Raw genomic sequence first — 27,171 nt, 5'->3', positions numbered from 1 at the left:
GCAGTCAGCCACTCAAAGCTCACAAATCTCTGCCCTGCACCCACTTCCTCTCTATCCTATCTGACAACACACAGCATTTTGGGAGCTGTGGTCACCTGAGACGTACATCTGTCCTGCTTCTCCTCAGAACAATAAACATGTCTGTCACAAGACTGCAGACAGCAGGAAAGGTGCAGTTAAAGCTTTGGATTTCCCACCTCAAAACACATGCATCCGCTCATCAGAATGAAGTTATTCTCATGACACATCTTTGAACAGCCTGGGAAGTCCTGCCTCACCATCAGTCTGAGGGGTGTAAATAGCAGAGCGTGTGTGTGTGTGTTTGCGGGAGTTAAGTGCTTACTGAGACACACAGTCTTCAGAATCAGCCTTCACTCGCAGTGCCCTCGCAAGGAAGTGACATCACAGAGTGCCTTCGCAAGGACGTTACATCATCACTTGACCAGTCTATATGTGTCTCGTGTTCTAATTTACTTAATTAAAAAAAAAAAAAACTTTATCTTGTGTTGTTATTTTTTGGTTGTCTCTTTATGTATTTGCTTATTTTTTAATTTAAAAAATTGTGTGCAGGTGTTTTTTTTTTTGTTTTTTTTTTTTTAATCGGGCTGTGCAGCGGGCTGCCAGATTAGGGGTCCTCGATGTCAAGGAACTCCTTCTTGGGCGGTGCAACGCCACGGTACCAGGCGCAGGAGCCGTCGCTCCTCTTGATGCAGGCGTAGTGGTTGGCCTGGCGACCGCTGATGCTCTTCTCCATCACCCAGTCCGTCCACAGGCACTCCTCCGGGGCACTGATCAGGCAGGGCAGAGACGGGCAGCGGGTGATCTGGCGGGCGGGGGGAGGGTGCACGTTATCAAAACGGTGGGAAATAACAGCCGTCTCAGCTCTTTCAACCTACTGCTATTGCTAACTGATCCCATTAAGGAAGAAGAAGGCAGGTGCTTTTTTCCCTCCTCCACTTCTCCAGCTCTGAGTTCAGGGTAGTAGTGTTCACTCTGCTCCCAGGTGAAACCTGACACCCCCACACTCTGCTCCCAGGTGAAACCCGACACCCCCACACTCTGCTCCCAGGTGAAACCTGACACCCCTGCACTCTGCTCCCAGGTGAAACCTGACACCCCCGCACTCTGCTCCCAGGTGAAACCTGACACCCCCACACTCTGCTCCAGGCGAAACCTGACACCGCCTCTTCCTGTTGCCCCATTACTTATGCTTTTAGTAAAGGCTTTTAGCTGCAGTGACACTTTACCCTCTCTCCCAGTCACCACCTCTCCCCATCACGACTTCACCCTCTCACCCCATATCCCTCTCTCTCTCCCTCCCTCTCTCCTTCCTTCTCTCCCCCCCTTCTCTCTCTCTCTCTCCCTCTCTCTCTCTCAAATTCAAATTCAAATGAGCTTTATTGGCATGACAAAAACTCCATTTGTATTGCCAAAGCAAACAACAAATACAGAAGTGTGTGTGTGTCTGTGTGTGTGTTGTGAATGCGTGTGTGTGTGTGTGTGTGTGTGTATTTATTTCTTGAAGTGTTTTACCGATGGAGTGACTCTCTGTCTCTGTGGCAGGCATCCACATACCTAGCTGCGACTCTGGCACTGTCTTGTTCCTCGCCTAGTAAAATTCTTAGAACCTTACTGTCCTCAGACTTCTCAAAGTCTGGGTAGATTGTTTTGAATTCAGGAAAGAATTCCTTCCGGATATCTTTGAATTTGCAGCATTCACTCAAGAAGTGGAGCTCTGTTTCTATCATGCCCTGGCTGCAATGGGTACATAGTCTCTCTTCTGTGGGCAGCCAGGTTTGCCTGTGTCTGCCTCTTTCAATAGCCAGGTTATGGTTGCTTAGTCTATACCTGGTCAAGGTTTTCCTTTGTTTTGTATTAGACACTGTGGACAGGTAGTCTGCTGCAGTGTATTCTCTGTTTAGGGCCAAATAGCATTGAAGTTTACTTTGACTTTTTGTTGTTTCAATCCAATATGTCAGATAGTTTTCTTTTTGTGTTTTTATAATTTGGTTAGGCCGAATTGTTTGTGCAAGGGTGGCATAGTCCTGAGGCTGATTGTTAGTTGTATTAGTCTGGTTATTCTTGTTAGTCGTATTCGTTTGTGTGAGCCTCAAGACTAGCTGGCAGAGGGGACTTATTTTTGTGCTCATCTCTTGGCTTTTCAGGGCTTTAAAACAATAAGCGTTGGGGTCACTTGATTTGAGATGTTTCCAGAATTTGATGGCTCGTTTCTCAATTTTAATTGATAGGGGATAGTGGCCTAATTCAGCCCTGCATGCATTGTTAGGTGTGCTCCTCTGTACTTTGAGGATACACTTACAGAACTCTGCATGCAGGGTTTCAACTGGGTGTTTGTCCCATTTTTCAAACCCATTGTACATGAGTGGACCCCACACTTCACTGCCGTACAATGCAATTGGTTCTATGACTGATTGGAAAATTTTGAGCCAGATTCTAATTGGTATGTCAAAGACAGATGGATAGATTTTTTAATGGCATAGAAAGCCCTTCTTGCTTTCTCTTTCAAGTCATTCATGGCCAGGTTGTTACCGGTTGTAGTAATCTTCAGCCCAAGGTATGTGTAATTTTTTGCATGTTCAATTGTATTTGAACCGAGGGTGAATTTTTTTCCCTGACATCTGGATTTTTTCTGAAATGTTAGCATTTTTGTTTTTTGGGGGTTAATAGTCAGGGCCCAGGTCTGACAGAATTTGTGCAAGAGATTTAGGTTCTGCTGTAGACCCTCTTCTGTTGGAGACAGCAGAACCAAGTCGTCTGCAAAAAGAAGGAATTTAATTTCGGAGTCATTTAATGAGAGACCAGATACTGCTGACTGCTCGAGTCTTTTTGCCAATTCATTAAAATAAATATTGAAGAGGGTCGGTGATAGTGGGCAGCCCTGTCTCACACCCCGTTCTTGAGTGAAGAATTCTGTTTGTTTGTTTCCAATTTTAATTGCACATTTGTTTTTTGAGTACATTGATTTTATTATGTTATATGTTTTTCCCCCTACACCAGTTTCAGTAAGTTTAAAGAATAATCCATCATGCCAAATTAAGTCAAAGGCCTTTTGAAAATCTACAAAGCAGGCAAATATTTTGGCTTTATTTTGGTTTACATATTTGTCGATTAGGGTGTGTAGGGTGAAAATGTGATCTGATGTTCTGCATTTAGGTAAAAAACCAATTTGACTTCTACTCAAGGCATTGTGTTCGATAAGGAAGTTTATAATTCTGTTGTTCAAAATGCTACAAAATAACTTCCCCAGGTTACTGCTCACACAGATGCCTCGGTAGTTGTTGGGGTCGAATCTGTCTCCGCTTTTGAAAAGGGGTGTAATGAGTCCTTCGTTCCAGACATCAGGGAAGTATCCGACACTCAGAACCAAATTGAACAGTTTTAGAATAGACATACGGAGATTGTGGCTTGCGTTTTTGAGCATTTTGTTGAGAATGTCATCAGGCCCGCTTGCCTTTTTTGGTTGCAGGTCTTGGATTTTTTCCAATAATTCTTTTTCTGTTATTAGGTAATCTAAAGGATTTTGATATTCCTTAATTGTCTTTTCCATATTGATCATTTTTTTGTATATTTGCATTTGTTCTGAGTTCATGTTGTCATTTACCATACAAGTTTTCAAAGTGGCCTTTCCATATTTCTCCATTTTGTATGGCAAGTTCCTCATGTTGCTTTTTATTCAGTGTATTCCAATTATTCCAGAAGTTGTTTGAGTTTATAGATTCTTCAATTGTTTTTAATTGATTTTGAGTGAACTGTTCTCTCTTCCTTCTGAGTGTGCTTTTATATTTTTTAAGCTCATTGTAATAAGTAAGGCGTAAATCAGGGTCATTGGGTTGTCTGTGCTTTTGGTTTCATAGTAGCCTCCCTCTCTCTCTCTCTCTCTCCCCCCTCTCTCTCTCTCTCTCCCTCCCTCTCCCCCTCCCTCTCCCTCCCTCTCTCTCTCTCTCCCCCCCCTCTCTCTCTCACCTTGCACTCGCAGCCCATCTCGTAGCGCTGACTCAGGCTCTTCTTCTGCGTGGGACTCATGGTGTCCCAGGGCACGATGAAGTCGCACAGGGTCACATGCATCTTGCCGTTAGACTCTGCCTTGCCTGCAGGGGGCAGTCAAACAAACACAGCCTCACACATGTGACCATTAGCTAGAAATTTTCCAATCTAGTGTTCTAATCACACTGGTTTGACCATACGTGCGAAAAGCTAATCACACCGGTTTGTCCGTATGCGTGAAAAGGTTAAATACGAGTACCAAGCACCAGCAGACAGTCCAGCAGCATTGTAGAGTACACAGTTTCAAATATCAAGGAAACACTAATAAATCATTAGCATGTAAAACTATTTTCACGTTTAAAAGAATTTAGTTATTGACACTTACATTGTCAATAACTTTGACAGGCTCAGCGGCCTGCATAGTGCTAGCCATTTCTTCCATCACACTTATAATTAAGGAAAGTTATTTTTATTGAAAGGATTGCTCAAATGTGACCAAATATATACAACAAACCTCCAATTTATCCCTTCATTCATTGCCCTTCTTTTAAGAACGGACACCCATTTGTGTTTGTAAATTGTTCACCGTAAAAATTCTCCAATTTTAACAGCATTTGGCACCTTCTTAAAATATAGTTCACCATCTAAAATCACACGTCATTTGGCCATCTGTTAAAATGCTGTTTAAATCTAGCACACAGGATGCTGGATAGGGTTGGGAACCGAAACTCGGTTACAAGTACCGGGTACCCGTAAAGAAAAAACTGAATTTCGGTTTCGAAATGTCCACGTGTCCATTTGTTTAGCCCTTTCGCGCGTACAGTCACGCCGGTGCGATTAGCCGTTTAGCGCGTACAGTCACACCGGTGTGATTAGCCCTTTAGCGCGTACGGTCACGCCGGTGCGATTAGCCGTTTAGCGCGTACAGTCACGCCGGTGCGATTAACCCTTTAGCGCGTACGGTCACGCCGGTGCGATTAGCCGTTTAGCGCGTACAGTCACGCCGGTGTGATTAGCTGTTTAGCGCGTACAGTCACGCCGGTGTGATTAGCCGTTTAGCGCGTACAGTCACGCCGGTGCGATTAGCCCTTTAGCGCGTACGGTCACGCCGGTGCGATTAGCCGTTTAGCGCGTACAGTCACGCCGGTGTGATTAGCTGTTTAGCGCGTACAGTCACGCCGGTGTGATTAGCCGTTTAGCGCGTACAGTCACGCCGGTGTGATTAGCCGTTTAGCGCGTACAGTCACGCCGGTGTGATTAGCTGTTTAGCGCGTACAGTCACGCCGGTGTGATTAGCCGTTTAGCGCGTACAGTCACGCCGGTGTGATTAGCCGTTTAGCGCGTACAGTCACGCCGGTGCGATTAGCCGTTTAGCGCGTACAGTCACGCCGGTGTGATTAGCCCTTTCGCGCGTACAGTCACGCCGGTGCGATTAGCCGTTTAGCGCGTACAGTCACGCCGGTGTGATTAGCCCTTTAGCGCGTACAGTCACGCCGGTGTGATTAGCCGTTTAGCGCGTACAGTCACGCCGGTGCGATTAGCCGTTTAGCGCGTACAGTCACGCCGGTGTGATTAGCCCTTTCGCGCGTACAGTCACGCCGGTGTGATTAGCCGTTTAGCGCGTACAGTCACGCCGGTGTGATTAGCCCTTTAGCGCGTACAGTCACGCCGGTGTGATTAGCCGTTTAGCGCGTACAGTCACACCGGTGTGATTAGCCGGTTAGCGCGTACAGTCACGCCGGTGTGATTAGCCGTTTCGCGTGTACGCTAAAACTGGTGCGATTAGAACCCTACATTGGAAAAATTCTAGCTAATTTTAGCTTTGGGGTAAGAACGATTTAACGTTAAAAATGTAGCAAATGCTAGCTGAAAACTATGAGAAGCTTAATAACACTGATGAAAACATAAACCACGCAACGTAACACGCGTACTAAACAGCATAAAAATAAGTTACGTGTGAAAGGGTTAAATACGAGCTAGCATGCATGGCTAACATCACAACAGTGTGAAAGATGGACCGCAGTAAACGGTCAAAAGTTGTCATTTTGTTTTCTAAAGTGAAGCCACACAAGGCAAAGTGCAATGCATGTGGGAAGCTAATTAGCTGCATGTCAGCTTGCACACCAAATCTGACCAAAAATTTAAGGCAGCACGGCGTCGATCTGAAAGACTGTGTTTGATGTCTTGCGATAAGCAAGCATAAGCAGAATCGATAAAATTCAAACGATACCCAACCCTAATGCTGGACATGGTGCTCAGTTTAATGGGGGCCAGAATGGTTAAGCTGACTGGCTTCCTCTTGATCTCCTGACCTCTCTCACCCTGGAAATCATCTCTAACCTTCTGCTGCCTCTTGCTCCTCCAAGTCAAACCGCAGACTCTCCGGTGGCAAACAGTGCCTTACGCCACTTGGTGCTCTTATAACGGCACCCTGAACCACGCAGTGCCCTTATAACGGCACCCTGAACCACGCAGTGCCCTTATAACGGCACCCTGAACCACGCAGTGCTCTTATAACGGCACCCTGAACCACGCAGTAACGGCACCCTGAACCACGCAGTGCGCTTACAACGGCACCCTGAACCACGCAGTGCTCTTATAACGGCACCCTGTATCACGCAGTAACGGCACCCTGAACCACGCAGTAACGGCACCCTGAACCACGCAGTAACGGCACCCTGAACCACGCAGTGCGCTTATAACGGCACCCTGAACCACGCAGTGCCCTTATAACGGCACCCTGTATCACGCAGTGCTCTTATAACGGCACCCTGAACCACGCAGTGCCCTTATAACGGCACCCTGAACCACGCAGTGCTCTTATAACGGCACCCTGAACCACGCAGTAACGGCACCCTGAACCACGCAGTGCTCTTATAACGGCACCCTGAACCACGCAGTGCCCTTATAACGGCACCCTGAACCACGCAGTGCTCTTATAACGGCACCCTGAACCACGCAGTGCCCTTATAATGGCACCCTGAACCACGCAGTAACGGCACCCTGAACCACGCAGTGCCCTTATAATGGCACCCTGAACCACGCAGTAACGGCACCCTGAACCACGCAGTGCTCTTATAACGGCACCCTGAACCACGCAGTGCCCTTATAATGGCACCCTGAACCACGCAGTAACGGCACCCTGAACCACGCAGTGCTCTTATAACGGCACCCTGAACCACGCAGTGCCCTTATAATGGCACCCTGAACCACGCAGTAACGGCACCCTGAACCACGCAGTGCCCTTATAACGGCACCCTGAACCACGCAGTGCCCTTATAATGGCACCCTGAACCACGCAGTAACGGCACCCTGAACCACGCAGTGCTCTTATAACGGCACCCTGAACCACGCAGTGCCCTTATAACGGCACCCTGAACCACGCAGTGCTCTTATAACGGCACCCTGAACCACGCAGTGCTCTTATAACGGCACCCTGAACCACGCAGTGCCCTTATAACGGCACCCTGAACCACGCAGTGCCCTTATAACGGCACCCTGAACCACGCAGTGCCCTTATAACGGCACCCTGAACCACGCAGTGCCCTTATAACGGCACCCTGAACCACGCAGTAACGGCACCCTGAACCACGCAGTAACGGCACCCTGAACCACGCAGTAACGGCACCCTGAACCACGCAGTGCGCTTATAACGGCACCCTGAACACCCTGAACCACGCAGTGCCCTTATAATGGCACCCTGAACACCCTGAACCACGCAGTGCCCTTATAACGGCACCCTGAACCACGCAGTGCCCTTATAATGGCACCCTGAACCACGCAGTGCTCTTATAACGGCACCCTGAACCACGCAGTGCTCTTATAACGGCACCCTGAACACCCTGAACCACGCAGTGCCCTTATAATGGCACCCTGAACCACGCAGTGCCCTTATAATGGCACCCTGAACCACGCAGTGCCCTTATAACGGCACCCTGAACCACGCAGTGCCCTTATAATGGCACCCTGAACCACGCAGTGCCCTTATAACGGCACCCTGAACCACGCAGTGCTCTTATAACGGCACCCTGAACACCCTGAACCACGCAGTGCGCTTATAACGGCACCCTGAACCACGCAGTGCTCTTATAACGGCACCCTGAACACCCTGAACCACGCAGTGCCCTTATAATGGCACCCTGAACCACGCAGTGCCCTTATAACGGCACCCTGAACCACGCAATGCCCTTATAACGGCACCCTGAACCACGCAGTGCTCTTATAACGGCACCCTGAACACCCTGAACCACGCAGTGCGCTTATAACGGCACCCTGAACCACGCAGTGCTCTTATAACGGCACCCTGAACCACGCAGTAACGGCACCCTGAACCACGCAGTGCTCTTATAACGGCACCCTGAACCACGCAGTAACGGCACCCTGAACCACGCAGTGCTCTTATAACGGCACCCTGAACACCCTGAACCACGCAGTGCCCTTATAATGGCACCCTGAACCACGCAGTGCTCTTATAACGGCACCCTGAACACCCTGAACCACGCAGTGCTCTTATAACGGCACCCTGTATCACGCAGTGCGCTTATAACGGCACCCTGAACCACGCAGTGCCCTTATAACGGCACCCTGAACCACGCAGTGCCCTTATAACGGCACCCTGAACCACGCAGTGCTCTTATAACGGCACCCTGAACCACGCAGTGCTCTTATAACGGCACCCTGAACCACGCAGTGCCCTTATAACGGCACCCTGAACCACGCAGTGCCCTTATAACGGCACCCTGAACCACGCAGTGCTCTTATAACGGCACCCTGAACCACGCAGTGCCCTTATAACGGCACCCTGAACCACGCAGTGCCCTTATAACGGCACCCTGAACCACGCAGTGCTCTTATAACGGCACCCTGAACCACGCAGTGCTCTTATAACGGCACCCTGAACCACGCAGTGCTCTTATAACGGCACCCTGAACCACGCAGTGCTCTTATAACGGCACCCTGAACCACGCAGTAACGGCACCCTGAACCACGCAGTGCCCTTATAACGGCACCCTGTATCACGCAGTGCTCTTATAACGGCACCCTGAACACCCTGAACCACGCAGTGCTCTTATAACGGCACCCTGAACCACGCAGTGCCCTTATAACGGCACCCTGAACCACGCAGTGCTCTTATAACGGCACCCTGAACCACGCAGTGCTCTTATAACGGCACCCTGAACCACGCAGTGCCCTTATAACGGCACCCTGTATCACGCAGTGCTCTTATAACGGCACCCTGAACACCCTGAACCACGCAGTGCCCTTATAACGGCACCCTGAACCACGCAGTGCTCTTATAACGGCACCCTGAACACCCTGAACCACGCAGTGCCCTTATAACGGCACCCTGAACCACGCAGTGCTCTTATAACGGCACCCTGTATCACGCAGTGCCCTTATAACGGCACCCTGAACCACGCAGTGCCCTTATAACGGCACCCTGAACCACGCAGTGCTCTTATAATGGCACCCTGAACCACGCAGTGCTCTTATAACGGCACCCTGAACCACGCAGTAACGGCACCCTGAACCACGCAGTGCTCTTATAACGGCACCCTGTATCACGCAGTGCCCTTATAACGGCACCCTGAACCACGCAGTGCTCTTATAACGGCACCCTGAACCACGCAGTGCTCTTATAACGGCACCCTGAACCACGCAGTAACGGCACCCTGAACCACGCAGTGCTCTTATAACGGCACCCTGAACCACGCAGTGCTCTTATAACGGCACCCTGAACCACGCAGTGCCCTTATAACGGCACCCTGAACCACGCAGTGCTCTTATAACGGCACCCTGAACCACGCAGTAACGGCACCCTGAACCACGCAGTGCTCTTATAACGGCACCCTGAACCACGCAGTAACGGCACCCTGAACCACGCAGTGCTCTTATAACGGCACCCTGAACCACGCAGTAACGGCACCCTGAACCACGCAGTGCTCTTATAACGGCACCCTGAACCACGCAGTGCCCTTATAACGGCACCCTGAACCACGCAGTGCTCTTATAACGGCACCCTGAACCACGCAGTAACGGCACCCTGTATCACGCAGTGCCCTTATAACGGCACCCTGAACCACGCAGTGCTCTTATAACGGCACCCTGAACCACGCAGTGCCCTTATAACGGCACCCTGAACCACGCAGTGCCCTTATAACGGCACCCTGAACCACGCAGTAACGGCACCCTGAACCACGCAGTGCTCTTATAACGGCACCCTGAACCACGCAGTGCCCTTATAACGGCACCCTGAACCACGCAGTAACGGCACCCTGAACCACGCAGTGCCCTTATAACGGCACCCTGAACCACGCAGTGCCCTTATAACGGCACCCTGAACACCCTGAACCACGCAGTGCTCTTATAACGGCACCCTGTATCACGCAGTGCTCTTATAACGGCACCCTGTATCACGCAGTGCTCTTATAACGGCACCCTGAACACCCTGAACCACGCAGTGCTCTTATAACGGCACCCTGAACCACGCAGTGCGCTTGGTACAGCACAGTGCACCACTCTGTACTCTTGTATTGACAATGTAAAACCACTTTCTCCAGCTGCAGTGAGACACTACATTTCTGCTAGCCTGTGAAAGTAGCTGATGGGCTGTCTCTCTGTCCTCCCAGCGCACTGGCTGCTCTGGTCTGTGTAACGCAGCTGCGGCGTGCCCCGATGAATTCACAGCCTCAGCAATTACACAGTAAGCAGTATCACAGTAATCACGGTAAGCTCCCGATGAGCTGTTTCAGGGGCAGTTACTCCCCTCCCTGCCTCCCGCCTTCGGGCTGTAATTTGGGCTTGTGCTCGGCGGGCCCGCGAGTGTCGGGAGGGGGGAAACCGGAGAGCGTCTGCAGTCACCGTCTGGCGTCTGTCTGCTCGGCAGTGGTGTTCGGCCGCGGCAGGAGCGTTCCCGTCCAAATCTGCGCCCGCGCGGCGGCCATCTCGCAGACGGAGAGACGCAGAAGCCCCAGCGGCGTGCGGGGGTCTGTGCAGCGTGATTACAGACACACTTTACTGAGCGCTGTGGGGATTTCTCACACCGAGCGCGGTGCTCTGCACTTTCTGCACACCTGTGTGTCTGCGCACCTGCCCTAACTGTGATGAGCGTGTTAAGAGCGTTCTCTGTGGCCACCTGCGCGTTCACCTGTGTGAGGGTCCTACCTGCGATGAGGTACTCCTTCTTGCCGTTGGTGTCCAGAGTCACCCCGCACACGGCCGAGGAGGGGGCGGTGAACACCACCTCGATGTCCTGGTCAGGACCTTTAAACATCTGCAGAAAGGGCGGGAGAGGAGAGCCAATCAGCAGGGGGCTGGCGGAGTCTGTGCCGGCCAGGCAGGGCACAGTGTTCACAGGCAGAGCATCCCACGGTTTCTGTAAGTGTTCCCTGATCCCAAACACACAGCGGGAGCGTAGCAGCAACACGCTCAGTAACACAGCGGGAGCGTAGCAGCAACGCGCTCAGTAGCACAGCGGGAGCGTAGCAGCAACGCGCTCAGTAACACAGCGGGAGCGTAGCAGCAACGCGCTCAGTAGCACAGCGGGAGCGTAGCAGCAACGCGCTCAGTAACACAGCGGGAGCGTAGCAGCAACGCGCTCAGTAGCACAGCGGGAGCGTAGCAGCAACGCGCTCAGTAACACAGCGGGAGCGTAGCAGCAACGCACTCAGTAGCACAGCGGAAGCGTAGCCGCAACGCGCTCAGTAGCACAGCGGGAGCGTAGCAGCAACACGCTCAGTAACACAGCGGGAGCGTAGCAGCAACGCGCTCAGTAGCACAGCGGGAGCGTAGCAGCAACGCGCTCAGTAGCACACTAGCTGGGTATACACAGCACAGCAGCTATCAGGTATAGAGAGCCCACAAAGGGGATGGGAGAAGGGCTGCTTCCTCTGGCTAATTTAAAGTGTGTATCTCCTTCCAGCAGGAGGAACACAGGGCTAATACAGGCTGTGTATCTCCTTCCAGCAGGAGCAGCACAGGGCTAATACAGGCTGCGTATCCCCTTCCAGCAGGAGCAGCACAGGGCTAATACAGGCTGCGTATCCCCTTCCAGCAGGAGCAGCACAGGGCTAATACAGGCTGCGTATCCCCTTCAAGCAGGAGGAACACAGGGCTAATACAGGCTGCGTATCCCCTTCCAGCAGGAGGAACACGGGGCTAATACAGGCTGCATATCCCCTTCCAGCAGGAGGAACACAGGGCTAATACAGGCTGCGTATCCCCTTCCAGCAGGAGGAACACAGGGCTAATACAGTCTGTGTATCCCTTCCAGCAGGAGGAACACGGGGCTAATACAGTCTGTGTGTCCCCTTCTGGCAGGAGGAACACAGGGCTAATACAGGCTGCGTATCCCCTTCCAGCAGGAGGAACACAGGGCTAATACAGTCTGTGTGTCCCCTTCCAGCAGGAGCAGCACAGGGCTAATACAGGCTGCGTATCCCCTTCCAGCAGGACGAACACAGGGCTAATACAGTCTGTGTATCCCCTTCCAGCAGGAGGAACACAGGGCTAATACAGGCTGTGTATCCCTTCCAGCAGGAGCAGCACAAGGCTAATACAGGCTGCATATCCCCTTCCAGCAGGAGCAGCACAGGGCTAATACAGGCTGCATATCCCCTTCCAGCAGGAGCAGCACGGGGCTAATACAGTCTGTGTATCCCCTTCCAGCAGGAGGAACACAGGGCTAATACAGGCTGCGTATCCCCTTCCAGCAGGAGCAGCACAGGGCTAATACAGGCTGCATATCCCCTTCCAGCAGGAGGAACACAGGGCTAATACAGGCTGCGTATCCCCTTCCAGCAGGAGCAGCACGGGGCTAATACAGGCTGCGTATCCCCTTCCAGCAGGAGCAGCACGGGGCTAATACAGTCTGTGTATCCCCTTCCAGCAGGAGGAACACAGGGCTAATACAGGCTGCGTATCCCCTTCCAGCAGGAGCAGCACAGGGCTAATACAGGCTGCATATCCCCTTCCAGCAGGAGGAACACGGGGCTAATGCAGTCTGTGTATCCCTTCCAGTGCTGGAGATGGTCTCTCTGGCAGACGCCATCAGTTTCAGCTCACTGTCAGCGCTCATCATCGGTGGGACACTGACAGCGCGGAGCAGCGGTAACCCCGGTCTTTCACCCCACGGACACCCCGGAAATCCCACCGCCTTCAGCACACATGCAGCTGTGTGAGTGGACCCCCTCGCAGCAGCCCGCAGCACCTCTGCCCTGCGCTCCACGCTTCCACTTACCTTAATCTGTTTGATGTCATACTGGATCCTCTTGATGGGGTTGCCATAGATGTCGTTCCCAGAATCCACCTCTTTCCCTGCGACCACCTTGGCCCTGATCACTGGTGGGGGGACAGACAGGGCGGAGGTTAAACCTGATTTTAGGCAGCAGAGCGATTCTCTGGCAGCACTGGCAAGAGCTTATTATGCAAAACGCCACAGATGGTGAAGAATGACTTCATTCATCGCCGCTGGATTCCTGATGTTAAAGCAGATGATGCAGGGATGTTACACAGACAGGCTCCTTCCCTCCCTTCCCCCCGTCTGTCCCTCTGTCTGTCCGTCCCTCTGTCTGTCCTTCTCTCTCTCTGTCTCTGTCCCTCTGTCTGTCCATCTCTCTCCCCGGCCTGTACAGTAATCTGTCAGGTGGGTACAGCGTACCCATGCCTGTTCTTCTCTTCCTTCCTGCACCCTGAAACAAACAGATCCGATCTGTGCCTGTATGTCCATTTCTCTATCTCTCTCTCTACATACATATACACACACAATATATATATACATATATATATATTACGCGCATGTGTGTATATGTTTGACCTGTGCTTTGTTTGACCTCAGTTGTCCGTCTGTTCTGTGTGTCCTGCAGTTGGGTCTGCCCAGATTTTGACCTGCGTCCCTCACCACACAATACAAAGGCGACCACAACACATGACAGTAACACATGCTACATACACGATAGGATAACAGTTTACTATGACAACAATATCCAGCCACGGCAGTGTGTGTGACAGCGCTGACAGGCAGGATGAGAACGCAGTGTTGGCTTTACCTTTACCTAGCCAAGCATGTAGCAGAGTGCTGCTTGCTTATGTTAGCAAGCAGCTGTGTGGTAAAGTTAGCATGTAGCAGAGTGCTGCTTGCTTATGTTAGCATGTAGCAGTGTGCTGTGTGGTAAAGTTAGCATGTAGCAGAGTGCTGCTTGCTTATGTTAGCATGTAGCAGTGCGCTGTGTGGTAAAGTTAGCATGTAGCAGACTGCTGCTTGCTTATGTTAGCATGTAGAAGTGCGCTGTGTGGTAAAGTTAGCATGTAGCAGAGTGCTGCTTGCTTATGTTAGCATATAGAAGTGCGCTGTGTGGTAAAGTTAGCATGTAGCAGAGTGCTGCTTGCTTATGTTAGCATGTAGCAGTGTGCTGTGTGGTAAAGTTAGCATGTAGCAGAGTGCTGCTTGCTTATGTTAGCATGTAGAAGTGCGCTGTGTGGTAAAGTTAGCATGTAGCAGAGTGCTGCTTGCTTATGTTAGCATGTAGCAGTGCGCTGTGTGGTAAAGTTAGCATGTAGCAGAGTGCTGCTTGCTTATGTTAGCATGTAGAAGTGCGCTGTGTGGTAAAGTTAGCATGCAGCAGTGTGCTGTGTGTTAATGTTAGCATATAGAAGTGCGCTGTGTGGTAAAGTTAGCATGTAGCAGAGTGCTGCTTGCTTATGTTAGCATGTAGAAGTGCGCTGTGTGGTAAAGTTAGCATGTAGCAATGTGCTGTTTGCGTATGTTAGCATGTAGCAGTGTGCTGTGTGGTAAAGTTAGCATGTAGCAGAGTGCTGCTTGCTTATGTTAGCATGTAGAAGTGCGCTGTGTGGTAAAGTTAGCATGCAGCAGTGTGCTGTGTGTTAATGTTAGCATATAGAAGTGCGCTGTGTGGTAAAGTTAGCATGTAGCAGAGTGCTGCTTGCTTATGTTAGCATATAGAAGTGCGCTGTGTGGTAAAGTTAGCATGTAGCAATGTGCTGTTTGCGTATGTTAGCATGTAGCAGTGTGCTGTGTGGTAAAGTTAGCATGTAGCAGAGTGCTGCTTGCTTATGTTAGCATATAGAAGTGTGCTGTCTCTAAGGCACACTATGCCTAGCCCCCGTCCCCCTTCCTGCTGCGCCTAAACCCCTTCCCCTGCGCCTACCCCCCTTCCCCCTGCGCCTAACCCCCTTCCCCCTGTGCCTACCCCCCTTCCCCCTGCGCCTAACCCCCTTCCCCCTGTGCCTAACCCCCTTCCCCCTTCCCCCTGCGCCTAACCCCCTTCCCCCTGTGCCTAACCCCCTACCCCCTTCCCCCTGCTGTGTGTTAACGTTAGCATGTAGCAGTGCGCTGTGTGTTAACGTTAGCATGTAGCAGTGCGCTGTGTGTTAATGTTAGCATGTAGCAGTGTGCTGTGTGTTAACGTTAGCATGTAGCAGTGCGCTGTGTGTGAACGTTAGCATATAGCAGTGTGCTGTGTGTTAACGTTAGCATGCAGCAGTGTGCTGTGTGTTAACGTTAGCATGCAGCAGTGTGCTGTGTGTTAACGTTAGCATGCAGCAGTGCGCTGTGTGTTAACGTTAGCATGTAGCAGTGCGCTGTGTGTTAACGTTAGCATGCAGCAGTGCGCTGTGTGTTAACGTTAGCATGTAGCAGTGAGCTGTGTGTTAACGTTAGCATGCAGCAGTGCGCTGTGTGTTAACATTAGCATGTAGCAGTGTGCTGTGTGTTAACGTTAGCATGTAGCAGTGTGCTCTCCGAACAGTGTGGCCCTGAACAGAGCTGTCGTACTCCACAGGCCTAAAGCTGAAACTGCTGCTTCCCACTCTGGAGCCGCAGTGGGACGGAGTTCAGCCGCCAGCAGCTGGAGTTTGATCAAAACGGCTCCGCAAGGAGCCCTGAATCAGCATCCTCAGCGATGTGTGTCACCCCACCCCCAACCCAAATAAAAGACACCACAGCTGGTCTTAACCCCCATCCACAGCCTGGCCTCGCCCACACTCCACAGCCTGGCCTTAACCCCCATCCACAGCCTGGCCTCGCCCACACTCCACAGCCTGGCCTAAACCCCCATCCACAGCCTGGCCTCGCCCACACTCCACAGCCTGGCCTCGCCCACACTCCACAGCCTGGCCTCGCCCACACTCCACAGCCTGGCCTCGCCCACACTCCACAGCCTGGCCTTAACCCCCATCCACAGCCTGGCCTCGCCCACACTCCACAGCCTGGCCTTAACCCCCATCCACAGCCTGGCCTCGCCCACCCTCCACAGCCTGGCCTCGCACACACTCCACAGCCTGGCCTCGCCCACACTCCACAGCCTGGCCTTAACCCCCATCCACAGCCTGGCCTCGCCCACACTCCACAGCCTGGCCTTAACCCCCATCCACAGCCTGGCCTCGCCCACACTCCACAGCCTGGCCTTAACCCCCATCCACAGCCTGGCCTCGCCCACACTCCACAGCCTGGCCTTAACCCCCATCCACAGCCTGGCCTCGCCCACACTCCACAGCCTGGCCTCGCCCACACTCCACATGCTGAGCACAACCCGGCAACAAGAAACAGCAGGATAACCAGGAGCAACAGGATAGCAGGAAATGCAGACTGCGCATCCTCACTCAGCCACTGACACCTCAGAGCACACTGCCCTCCAAAAGGCAGTTTTTATAGAAGAAACATAAAACGTTTAACGATGATGAACGTGTCATTCAGCCCAGAGAAGCTTGTCGTTTTGCTTCAAATGTAAAGAGCATCCTGCCCTGTTCCATTCTGGCCTTGAATACTCTAATGATCTCTGGTTCTGCTGATACTGGTATTCCATGTAGTAATCACCCTGTAAATGAGAGACATCTTCCTGGGGTCAGTGTGAAATTGACACTGATTTTTATTTTAAAATAGGCTGAGTACTCCATTCCTTTAATCATCCTCAGCACTAATCCCTTTGAGTCACCTTCTGCTGAAACCGAACAGTGTGAGAGTCTTGCATCTCTCTTTACATTCGTATCTGATACCTGGAGCTAGTCTTACGGCCCTCCTCCGTGCTTTTTGCAAGAGCTTTGCTATGGTCCTCTTATGATGCAGTGGCCAGAAATTTGCTAAATATTCTCAGTGTGGTATGACAGAGACATGAATGTAACCTCCTTTGATTTGTACTTGATATTTCTTGCTACGCATCTCAGCTTTCTGCTTCATGTCTGTACAGAAGCTGGGGGTTTGCATGGAGGCTATCCAGAGGACCAGAGAAAACAGTGACAGCGTTTTATATACCGTGAAGACGATACAAAAACTCACAAAATGGGACTGTCTGGTTAGCACACTTTGTAAGGATGGACAGAGTCACAGAGAAAAAACATGGTGAGAAGGAGAAGGAGAAAAAGGTAGCAAGGGAGAGATGAAGACCGAGTGAAGCTGAGAGAAGAGTATAAGGGACAGAGAGTGAGCGATGGAGAGAGACAAGCTGCAGTTGAGAGAGGATTTTAGTGCACCTCAGTGTTCAGGTGGAGAAGGTCAGGGCTGGAATGGGAGGCTCTGGAGTGGGGGGGGGGGGGGTTTCACAACATCATGCTGGAGGTATGGGAGATACCGGGGGGTATGGGGGAGTATGGGGGAGGCAAGCGCTCACCACGGAAAATATTAGCAGCAGGACATTACACGTGGGTCATAAAATAGCGCGCACACACACACACACACAGATACACACACACGTAGAGCGCACACACACACACACACGGAGAGCACACACACACATACACACACACAGAATACTCAGCTCCCCAGCTGAGTCTGTTTCAGCAGGGTCTGGCTCACTTCATGGCCTGGAAAAGATGCAAATATGAAGGGTTCACTGCTCTTAAAGTTAACACCAGGCCCCATCCATGTCTCATGCCTTTCCTTCTGTATCACCGGCTTGCTGAAGCGCTCGGTGGAGTCACAGTGAGGCACAGACGACACACACGCGCACACACACAAACACACACGTGCGCACACACACACCAAACACACTCGCGCGCACACACCAAACACACTCGCGCGCACACACACACACCAAACACACTCGCGCGCACACAGATGCCAGGGCTTCCAGCGACCTGCTCGGCGCCCCCCCAAACTCAACAGACCCTTTAAAGTCATCAGGTGACTCACGTTTACTGTGATTTACACACATATATGAGGCCACAAAGGTCATGCACGCACACACGCACGCACACAAACACACACATGCATGCACATGCACCATACACAGAAGGGTGCACACACACACACACACACACACACACACACACACAGACATACAGACACAAATGCACACACACACACACACACACACACACACACACAGGGACACAAGCACACACATACAGACACACTAATTACTGCCTCTAACAGCTTGTTATTCTCACACATTCCACTCTCAGCTTTCAGTCCTCCGTCTGTACCCTCAGTAACGGCAGTTAGCGACAGCGCTAATGACTCAGGTCTGACGGGGGAAACAGGCACACAGACAAAGCCCTCCCAGTAATTGCGGTGTGTGGGACTCGTAATGTAATGTCTTTTCCTGAGTTTGCAGAATCATCTTTCCTAAACAGGCACGGGCTGCTGTTTAAAGTAGGTCATGTGAAATATGTTCCACTGCTATTAAGCATGCAGAGGCAGGGGCAGCACTAACACACAGCACAGCACGTGGGCACTGAGGCCGTATCCAGCCCTTTATTTCACTTTAACACTGATACCAGAATAAAAACATACAGGTTTACAGGACACACAGAAAATTACTGCAACCTGGATTTAAAGCACACTCATGTATAGACGCTGCAATCACAGAATACAGGGAAAATAAGGCTTCAGGGCACGACGCAACAGACGGAAAAATCAGGCCGTAAAAGCAGATTCTGAGAGGAGTCCATGGGGTATTTCTGTGTCCCTACTGTAATGCCCAGAGCAGCCCCACCATCACCATCTGTCCCCCACCAAAGAACCTGTTTATTTTCTTCCTTTTACTTCTTTAAAGCACCCTGGCCTCCTGTAACAGCACACTATGCCTAGCCCCCGTCCCCCTTCCTGCTGCGCCTAAACCCCTTCCCCCTGCGCCTACCCCCCTTCCCCCTGCGCCTAACCCCCTTCCTCACAGTGCCTAACCCCCTTCCCCCTGCACCTAACCCCCTTCCCCCTTCCCCCTGCGCCTAACCCCCTTCCCGCTGCGCCTAACCCCCTTCCCGCTGCGCCTAACCCCCTTCCCCCTGCGCCTAACCCCCTTCCCCCTGCGCCTAACCCCCTTCCCCCTGCGCCTAACCCCCTTCCCGCTGCGCCTAACCCCCTTCCCCCTGCGCCTAACCCCCTTCCTCACAGTGCCTAACCCCCTTCCCCCTTCCCCCTGCGCCTAACCCCCTTCCCGCTGCGCCTAACCCCCTTCCCCCTTCCCCCTGCACCTAACCCCCTTTGTTTTATCAAAAACACAATTCTGTATTCCAGTATATGAGCATAAATATATTAAAAATAAAGAATAAAACATTTATTTATATATTTTAAATGCTTAGGACAGATCTGTGCATATTTAAAAAGCATAAAATAGTTCTGTGTACATTTCAAATTCATAAAAAGTTCTGTATATTTATATATTATAAAGTATAAAAACATATATTAAGTATAAAACATTCATGAAATACAGTTTGCACTTCAACTGTCAACCATGTTCTGGTATGCACGCATGCGCACACACACACAGGCACACACGCAGGCACACACACACGCACACACACACGCACACACACGCACATCCCATCATCAATGGAGAGATACAGCAATGCTAACATGTTGCAGTCTTCGGGCGTTAAATTTTACTGCCATGGGGCTGTAGTGTAGTGAAGTGGTTGGGGGGGGGGGGGGGGGGGGTGTAGTGTGGTGGAGACGTCCAGCGTATAAATGGACTGTACAAGCTCTGTATTAAGGCATCTGCAGCAAATAACTTAATGATAAAATAAAATAAATGACATTACACGTAAAAGAGATGAGGGCTGTAATACATTTCCCTCTGGGCCAAGTAAACCCACTGTCCGCTGTGGAGTTGACTATATCAGGGTAACCCTGCAGGGCGTGGCCGGGTGAGAGGCGGGCAGTGACTCAGGGAGGGGGTTGGTTCAGTGACCACAGTTTGGAAAGTCCCTGACTCACAAAGGCCTGACTCAGAGTGAGAGAGCAGACGCGCGCGACCGCTGCCGTGGACCGCGAGAGCGGGTTTCTCCACACCGCCCACACCCTCTAGCCCCTGGTACACCGCTACAGGCCAGCACTGGACAGACGGACAGGGGTCAGTCCTCCACCCTGGGGAAGAGAGCCCCGGAGGGCAGGAGACGGGCATGAGAGACGGGGCGGGAGAGACACGGGGCGAGAGAGAGACGGGGCGAGGGAGAGACGGGGCGAGAGAGAGACGGGGCGAGAGAGAGACGGGGCGAGAGAGAGAGACGGGGCGAGAGAGAGAGACGGGGCGAGGGAGAGAGACGGGGCGAGGGAGAGAGACGGGGCGAGGGAGAGAGACGGGGCGAGGGAGAGACGGGGCGAGGGAGAGACGGGGCGAGAGAGAGACGGGGCGAGAGAGAGACGGGGCGAGAGAGAGACGGGGCGAGAGAGAGACGGGGCGAGAGAGAGACGGGGCGAGGGAGAGAGACGGGGCGAGGGAGAGAGACGGGGCGAGGGAGAGACGGGGCGAGGGAGAGACGGGGCGAGGGAGAGAGACGGGGCGAGGGAGAGAGACGGGGCGAGGGAGAGAGACGGGGCGAGGGAGAGACGGGGCGAGGGAGAGACGGGGCGAGAGAGAGACGGGGCGAGAGAGAGACGGGGCGAGAGAGAGACGGGGCGAGAGAGAGACGGGGCGAGGGAGAGAGACGGGGCGAGGGAGAGAGACGGGGCGAGGGAGAGACGGGGCGAGGGAGAGACGGGGCGAGGGAGAGAGACGGGGCGAGGGAGAGACGGGGCGAGGGAGAGACGGGGCGGGAGAGAGACGGGGCGGGAGAGAGACGGGGCGAGAGAGAGACGGGGCGGGAGAGAGACGGGGCGAGAGAGAGAGACGGGGCGAGGGAGAGAGACGGGGCGAGGGAGAGACGGGGCGAGGGAGAGACGGGGCGGGAGAGAGACGGGGCGGGAGAGAGACGGGGCGGGAGAGACAGATGTGAGATGGGTGCAAGACGGGTGCGAGCAGGATCAGAGGGGGCTGGTGGAGGTGAGCCGGCACCATGGAGCCAGCAGGGGGCACTGTGGCATGGAGGACATGACCTGAGAAATAAACACTGCAGCCGAAAAGAGAGACAGCGCATTCCACATTAACACCAGCCGAAAAGAGAGACAGCACATTCCACATTAACACCAGCCAAAAAGAAAGACAGCACATTCCACATTAACACCAGAAAGGAGGACTCTTCTACAGTCCCAATACAATAACTGTACAGGGCTAGCAGACACAGGCTCAGACAGGAGCAGCAGGTGAGGATGTAATATGATGATATTTACACTGTAACAGAATGGTAATTATATAAGTATCAAATGGTAATTGTAGCATAACAGACTCATACTTGCACTGTAACAGAACAGTAAGTGGCTGGGGGCAGTGCAGGCCGGACTCATGTCCATCTCCAGCTCTGCAGAATAATGAGCACTAACACCTGCCTGCCGCACGCCAGCCGGCAATTCGCCAATTACACCAAGGCTGTGTGCCAGTGTGGCTCGCTGTGTGGCGCTAACCGGCCCCCGAGCTAACCGGCCCCCGAGCTTTCCCTCCTGCGGAGCTTGTGGGAGAGGACTCTTCCCTGAAAGACTGCTATTGGTGCTGGTCTGGAGAAAAGACAGCAGAAGCTGAAGCTGGTTTGCTAGCCTTTCTCAGCTAGCCTGTGTTTGCTAGCCTTTCTCTGCTAGCCTGTGTTTGCTAGGCTGTCTCTGCTAGCCTGTCTCTGCTAGCCTGTCTCTGCTAGCCTGTCTCTGCTAGGCTGTGTTTGCTAGGCTGTCTCTGCTAGCCTGTGTTTGCTAGGCTGTCGCTGTGTGGTGCTAACCGCTAGCCTTTCTCTGCTAGCCTGTGTTTGCTAGGCTGTCTCTGCTAGCCTGTGTTTGCTAGGCTGTCTCAGCTAGTGTGTCTCTGCTAGCCTGTTTGCACGCGTGTCCAGTGAACCCGGGAGCCAGCAGCAGGAGGCTGCTGGTTCAGCAGGTTCAGAGCACTTTGATGTGAGGCCTGCCCACCCTCTGCTTGCAGCTGTCAGCCACAGATGGCTCAGAAGAGCTGGGAGGAAGCAGTCAGCTGTCTGCAAGCTCACGCTGGTCTGTCTGGACTCATTAGATGTGGTTATGAGACCAAACACGAGCCACGCCCCTCTGCCAGGAGCCGGGGAGCACAGCTGAGACCTGAGGGCGGGGCAGAGTGGGGACACATGCACATGCATACTCACACTCACACACACACACACACACACACACACACACACGCACACGCACACGCACACGCACACGCACACGCACAAATACACATACACATACACATACACATACACAGACACACTCACACTCACACAGACACACAGACACTCTCTGTCAAACTCTCGCGCGCACTCTCACACATACTCTTTCTCCCTCCCTCTCTGTACTCCTTCCTGTCCCCTCTCCTCCCTCCCTTCTCTGGACAGGTCTGAGGTGGATGCTGGACATAACTCTGTTTTGGATTGAATGACGGCCCCCCCCCCCCCCATTCTGAATTCCTGTGATGAGCCCATCGCAGCTCCACTGGGTGGTTAAACAGCAGCTCAGGCAGGGCCCCCCAGCTTTAGCTGCGTCTCCTCACCTCTGGCAGGGGGTGCACTTTCAGCATCACCAAACTGCACATGGACGATATCTACCAGTGCAGGGTCATTCGTCGGCTTTTAAACAGCCTACAGCATCTGCTGAATAGGTAATGATATATTTAACGTGATGTAGTACTGAAAAATGTGAGCCGAATTTGTGGTTGTGACAATGCCTAGCCTAGTTTCAGAAATGCCACATAAGGCTCTGGCTTGCAGAAATCAGAGCCCATCTGATTTCGGGATTTCTGCCTGCACCTTATTAACTGGCAGTTATTTTTTTACAGACCATTGCCTGGGAACCCTTGCAATGCCGTCACAGACCACTAGGGGCAGGACAATGATGGCTAAGGCCCAGCCAGCACATGTCACTGTGAAACCTTTCCCCTTCCACTAACATCAGAGAGGGGCAGGCAGTGAGAAACCTGCACTGACTCACAGAGGTGTTCATTTCATTATTTACAGTGTTTATCTGGCAAACACCTTCAGCCATTACAGTAATACACAGACACACTGCTGGCTCTCCTTCAGAGTATTCCTTCAACACTGCTAGGAGCCCAACCTCCGTTCACAGCTTAAAGATGACAAAGTTAATGCTTGAACTTGAATGCTAAATTTCTCCTTGCCCAGATATAGCACAGCTATTACGTTATTACATTATTGGCATTTAGCAGACACACTTATCCAGAGTGACTTACATCAATTACAGGTTTTTACAATGTTATCCATTTATACAGCGGGATGTTTAAGGATACAGCAGCAGTGCCCCAGTGGGGAATTGAACCGGCACCCTTTCAGTCCGGGTCCTGCTCTTTAACCACTATGCCACACTGCCACCACAGCTTAACTGTGAAATTACGTACACAAAAAAATGACTCCTGTCATAAGTCTGAGCACCTGTGTGTTTGTGTTGTCCCCATGCAGAGATCCAATGGGCTGGTCCTGGGGGTTGCCGTGACTTTCTGTGCTCTGTCTTCCGTAACTGTGAATACTCTACTCAAATTATTTAATGATGATAAATTATTTTCTGTAAAAAGCATGATTGTCACTGCACTCACCCCATCCTCTCCCAGAGGATGACAAGTGATGTCTGATTCCAGCCTGGAGACTTTAAATCTCACATCAGGGTCGACAGTGAGCCGCTGTCACTGCAGTCAAGAGCCGTGGCCAAGATGGGCACCACCCTGCAGCAAGCCCAGCTCCTTCACACCTGCTCATAAGCTAACAGATGGACCAATCAGACCTGGCATAAGCCTGCCGCCTCATCTTCATAATGCAGAGACCCGCAGCGTGTGTCCTATGGCTCTCTCTGTCAGGCCCCTCAGGGTACGACTCTTCCCCTACCTCTCCAGAACATGCTTCAAATTCCTCCAGTTCCTGTCTCATGCCAGGGGAACGTTTGGGAAAATTCTGATTTCGTTAATGTTGATCATCTTCGTGTCTGCAGCAGCTGCGCGCCTCTCTGTGAGAAGCGAAGCAGTGGTGTAAGAGGTGCGGAGGAAAGCTCGTTCGTCTGATTGACACGGTCTCTCACAGGATGACAGGAGGAAAGCTCGTTCGTCTGAGGCTCTGATTGGCACAGTCTCTCACAGGATGACAGGTCAGTGACAGCGGACTGTTTGAAAGCCAATATTCACCTCGGCCACTTAGAAAAGAAAGAAAACACAAGACTCCCTTTCTCTTAGCTAGAGTCAGCTTGCATTCCAGGAATCTCTTTCTACCCCTTTTCTGAAACAGCCCCCCACCCCACACTGATTCATGGAGCTGGATTAAGGCCTGTCATCAGGGCCCCCCCAGCAGTCGGGCCGTACCCTCGGTGTGCCCCACACACCCCCCTCACGCCAAGCCGCTGCTGGAGTAACACAAGAGGGAGGGTTTCCCAGCACAGGGCGGGTGAGGGGGGCACCCCGCTTATTTTTAAAGCTCTGCTGTTGCTGCTTTGATGTTTTTCCCACCTGTGTGAATCCAGAGCTGGGCTGAGACATTGCTGTTTTAGTACCATTACTCTGTCCTCAGGAATGCAAGCCTATACCCCCAATTTACAATAACTTTCACTAAACCACCAGTTTTCCAGAACTGGGAGAAAATCAGAAACTGCAGCAACAAAATGGTATTTGATCTTATGCACATGAGCAATACGGTTATTCAGAAAACAATATCGCATTATGGACCGCCTCTGTCTGTTGGCAGGGTTTTTTCAGCCTATAACATCCATAAACCATGAATCATCACATGTGCGGCACGCGAAAGCACAAGACGATGAATTACCGCTTCAGAAGAGGCGCGCGGGTGAGTCACCGCTGAGCAACGCTCACTTCTGCGACACATCTGGCAGCTTCAGTCGCTCACAAACTTTTATCCAAATCACTCATGCCCTACAGCACAAAAAAGATTTCGTGAGCTCCATTTTTGTCATTACTACCCGCAATGATGACGAGAAATGACAGCGGTGTCCTGGTCTCCGCCACCGTACTCCTCAGCAACAGGTGGTGTCTGGATCATTAACCATTCTGACAGAGGGGACAATCTGCCAACCGCAAATCCGCAAATTAAGGGCGTCTGAATAATTAAAGCAACGGGGCTGTGAACTCTCTTTATATCGCATTTACTGGCCTACTACTGGCCTATTACTACAGTTACAGACTTCTTAATCTGTAACATGATACATTATTTTCTACCAGTATAATTACAGAGAGCGACCAGACTGCTCCCTACAAGCGGGTCCCAAGGCTTCTAAAGGAATAATGCTGGTTTTACCAAACATTCCTTTTTAAAGGGTAAAAGCGAAAGAGCACGGACTGGCTTCGGGACTGAATGCCTTCACGCCATCCTTTCCTCGCAAGTTAGTTTAACTTTGCATGGAAAAAAGTGCACTGGAATTTCAAAGCCATTACAGTTTTACGGGGCATGCCAGAGCCTGTTTTCCTCCGCGGGCTCCTCCCGCACGGACGGCCCGGGGAGACGGATTCCCACCTCGGCTCAGGGGCGGCTCAGGGGCAGCGCTGGGGCATGTCACGGAGAAGGCAGGAAATGCACACGAAAGACAAAAAACAGCGGTGCAGCGGCGCGTGCGCGTCGCACCGTCTGACAGGCTCGCGCCTGGACTGGGGTGCAGAGCTGACCGCGCTGTGCGGAAAATGGGGTCTGCAGAGCACGCGGCTGAGAATACCCAAACAGGGTACCCACAATTCCCCAGCCCGTTTGATGTGTCGAGTCTCGTGGTGTTGCTGTAGCTCGGGCACAATTTGACACAGAGCAGGGAGATGAAATACTCCATTTCGCAAAGTCCTAATATAGTGTGTTTATCTTAGCAAACAGATACGAAGACATGCTGTGCCCACTATATAAACAAAGCAAATGGATATTCCTTTGCCAGGAAATTTCATTTTCGAACAGCCCGCTACGAATGGATACCATCATAACAACAATGGTGCCTTTGTAAAAAAAAATAATAATAAATAAAAATAAAATCATTCGTGTAGCCTACTCCATCGGCAGAGCGTGTACGTGTTAATACCGTCAGGAGCTGTAGGCCAATAAACCTTGACAGTGTCTTAAAATGCAAACTTCAGCCAAGGACGACTCACTAACTTCCAGCACACTTTAGATCTCCCGTGTGAGGCAAACTGTTTAACAGAAGGACACGGAGAGGGACACTCCATTACTGCAAAACGATGAAGCTGCAGCTGCATCAGGTATTTGGGGGGAAAACGGACAAATCCCAAAAGGTCCGGAAACGAACGCAGCGCAGGCTACAGCGCAGTAAACGAGCGGGCACTCTGTCAGTTTAACTGTGACTAAGACGCCGTGCATTGTGTGGCCATTAAACCTGTCAGCGTGACTATAAAGATTTCTTCTATTCGCTTTGTCAAAGGTGTGGTCATAAGGAAAGCGGCTTCCCATCTAGCTAATCTAACTTGCTCACCAGTGACAGCACGGCGCTTCGTTTCTCTTGCTGCGGCTGCGTTTGGCAGCTACATTATAAACACGTTCGGACTGAAGTTCGTTTAATTCCAAGAGGTAAACAAACACCCTCCACACTGTTAATTCATCAAAGCAGGCCGGCTACCAACCACCACACAGATGTAACAAATACGAAAGAACATACACTGTTTGAGCTCTAACTGAAATGAGCACTGCTTCTATATGCCGTTATTCAACAGAACACTGAATGCGATGCAGCCACCTGGTTTTTTTTATTCATTTGTACGTCGTGGACTGTTCCCATTTCGAGATCAGCCGACTACGCGCTGTAAAGTACTCAGTGCAGACCCGCGTTATATCAGCCCGCATTTTCAGTGACAGCCGCCAGCCGGGCGTATACGCAGGTACCTCAGTGCTACTTACCTACGT

At 51.7% G+C, this 27,171-nt stretch overlaps 1 protein-coding gene across 1 annotated transcript in view; it reads right to left on the bottom strand.

Moving 5' to 3' along the window:
* Window positions 1-543: 543 nt before the first annotated feature.
* Window positions 544-27,171, bottom strand: part of LOC118793677 (metalloproteinase inhibitor 2-like) — a 27,109-nt gene continuing 481 nt past the window's right edge. The window contains exons 1-5 of the mRNA XM_036551929.1: window positions 27,166-27,171; window positions 13,244-13,344; window positions 11,170-11,278; window positions 3,985-4,109; window positions 544-823 (exon numbers count right to left, since the gene is read on the bottom strand). The exon at window positions 27,166-27,171 is cut by the window's right edge and continues 481 nt beyond it. Coding sequence (XP_036407822.1) covers window positions 626-823; window positions 3,985-4,109; window positions 11,170-11,278; window positions 13,244-13,344; window positions 27,166-27,171 — 539 coding nt within the window. The 3' untranslated portion in view covers window positions 544-625. The remainder of the gene's footprint in view (window positions 824-3,984; window positions 4,110-11,169; window positions 11,279-13,243; window positions 13,345-27,165) is intronic.

This window comes from Megalops cyprinoides, chromosome 1, assembly GCF_013368585.1.
Source record: "Megalops cyprinoides isolate fMegCyp1 chromosome 1, fMegCyp1.pri, whole genome shotgun sequence".
In the NCBI taxonomy this organism is placed as follows: Eukaryota; Metazoa; Chordata; class Actinopteri; order Elopiformes; family Megalopidae; genus Megalops; species Megalops cyprinoides.
Note: the sequence above shows the minus strand (reverse complement) of the source record. Positions and strands in the feature narration are given on the sequence as shown.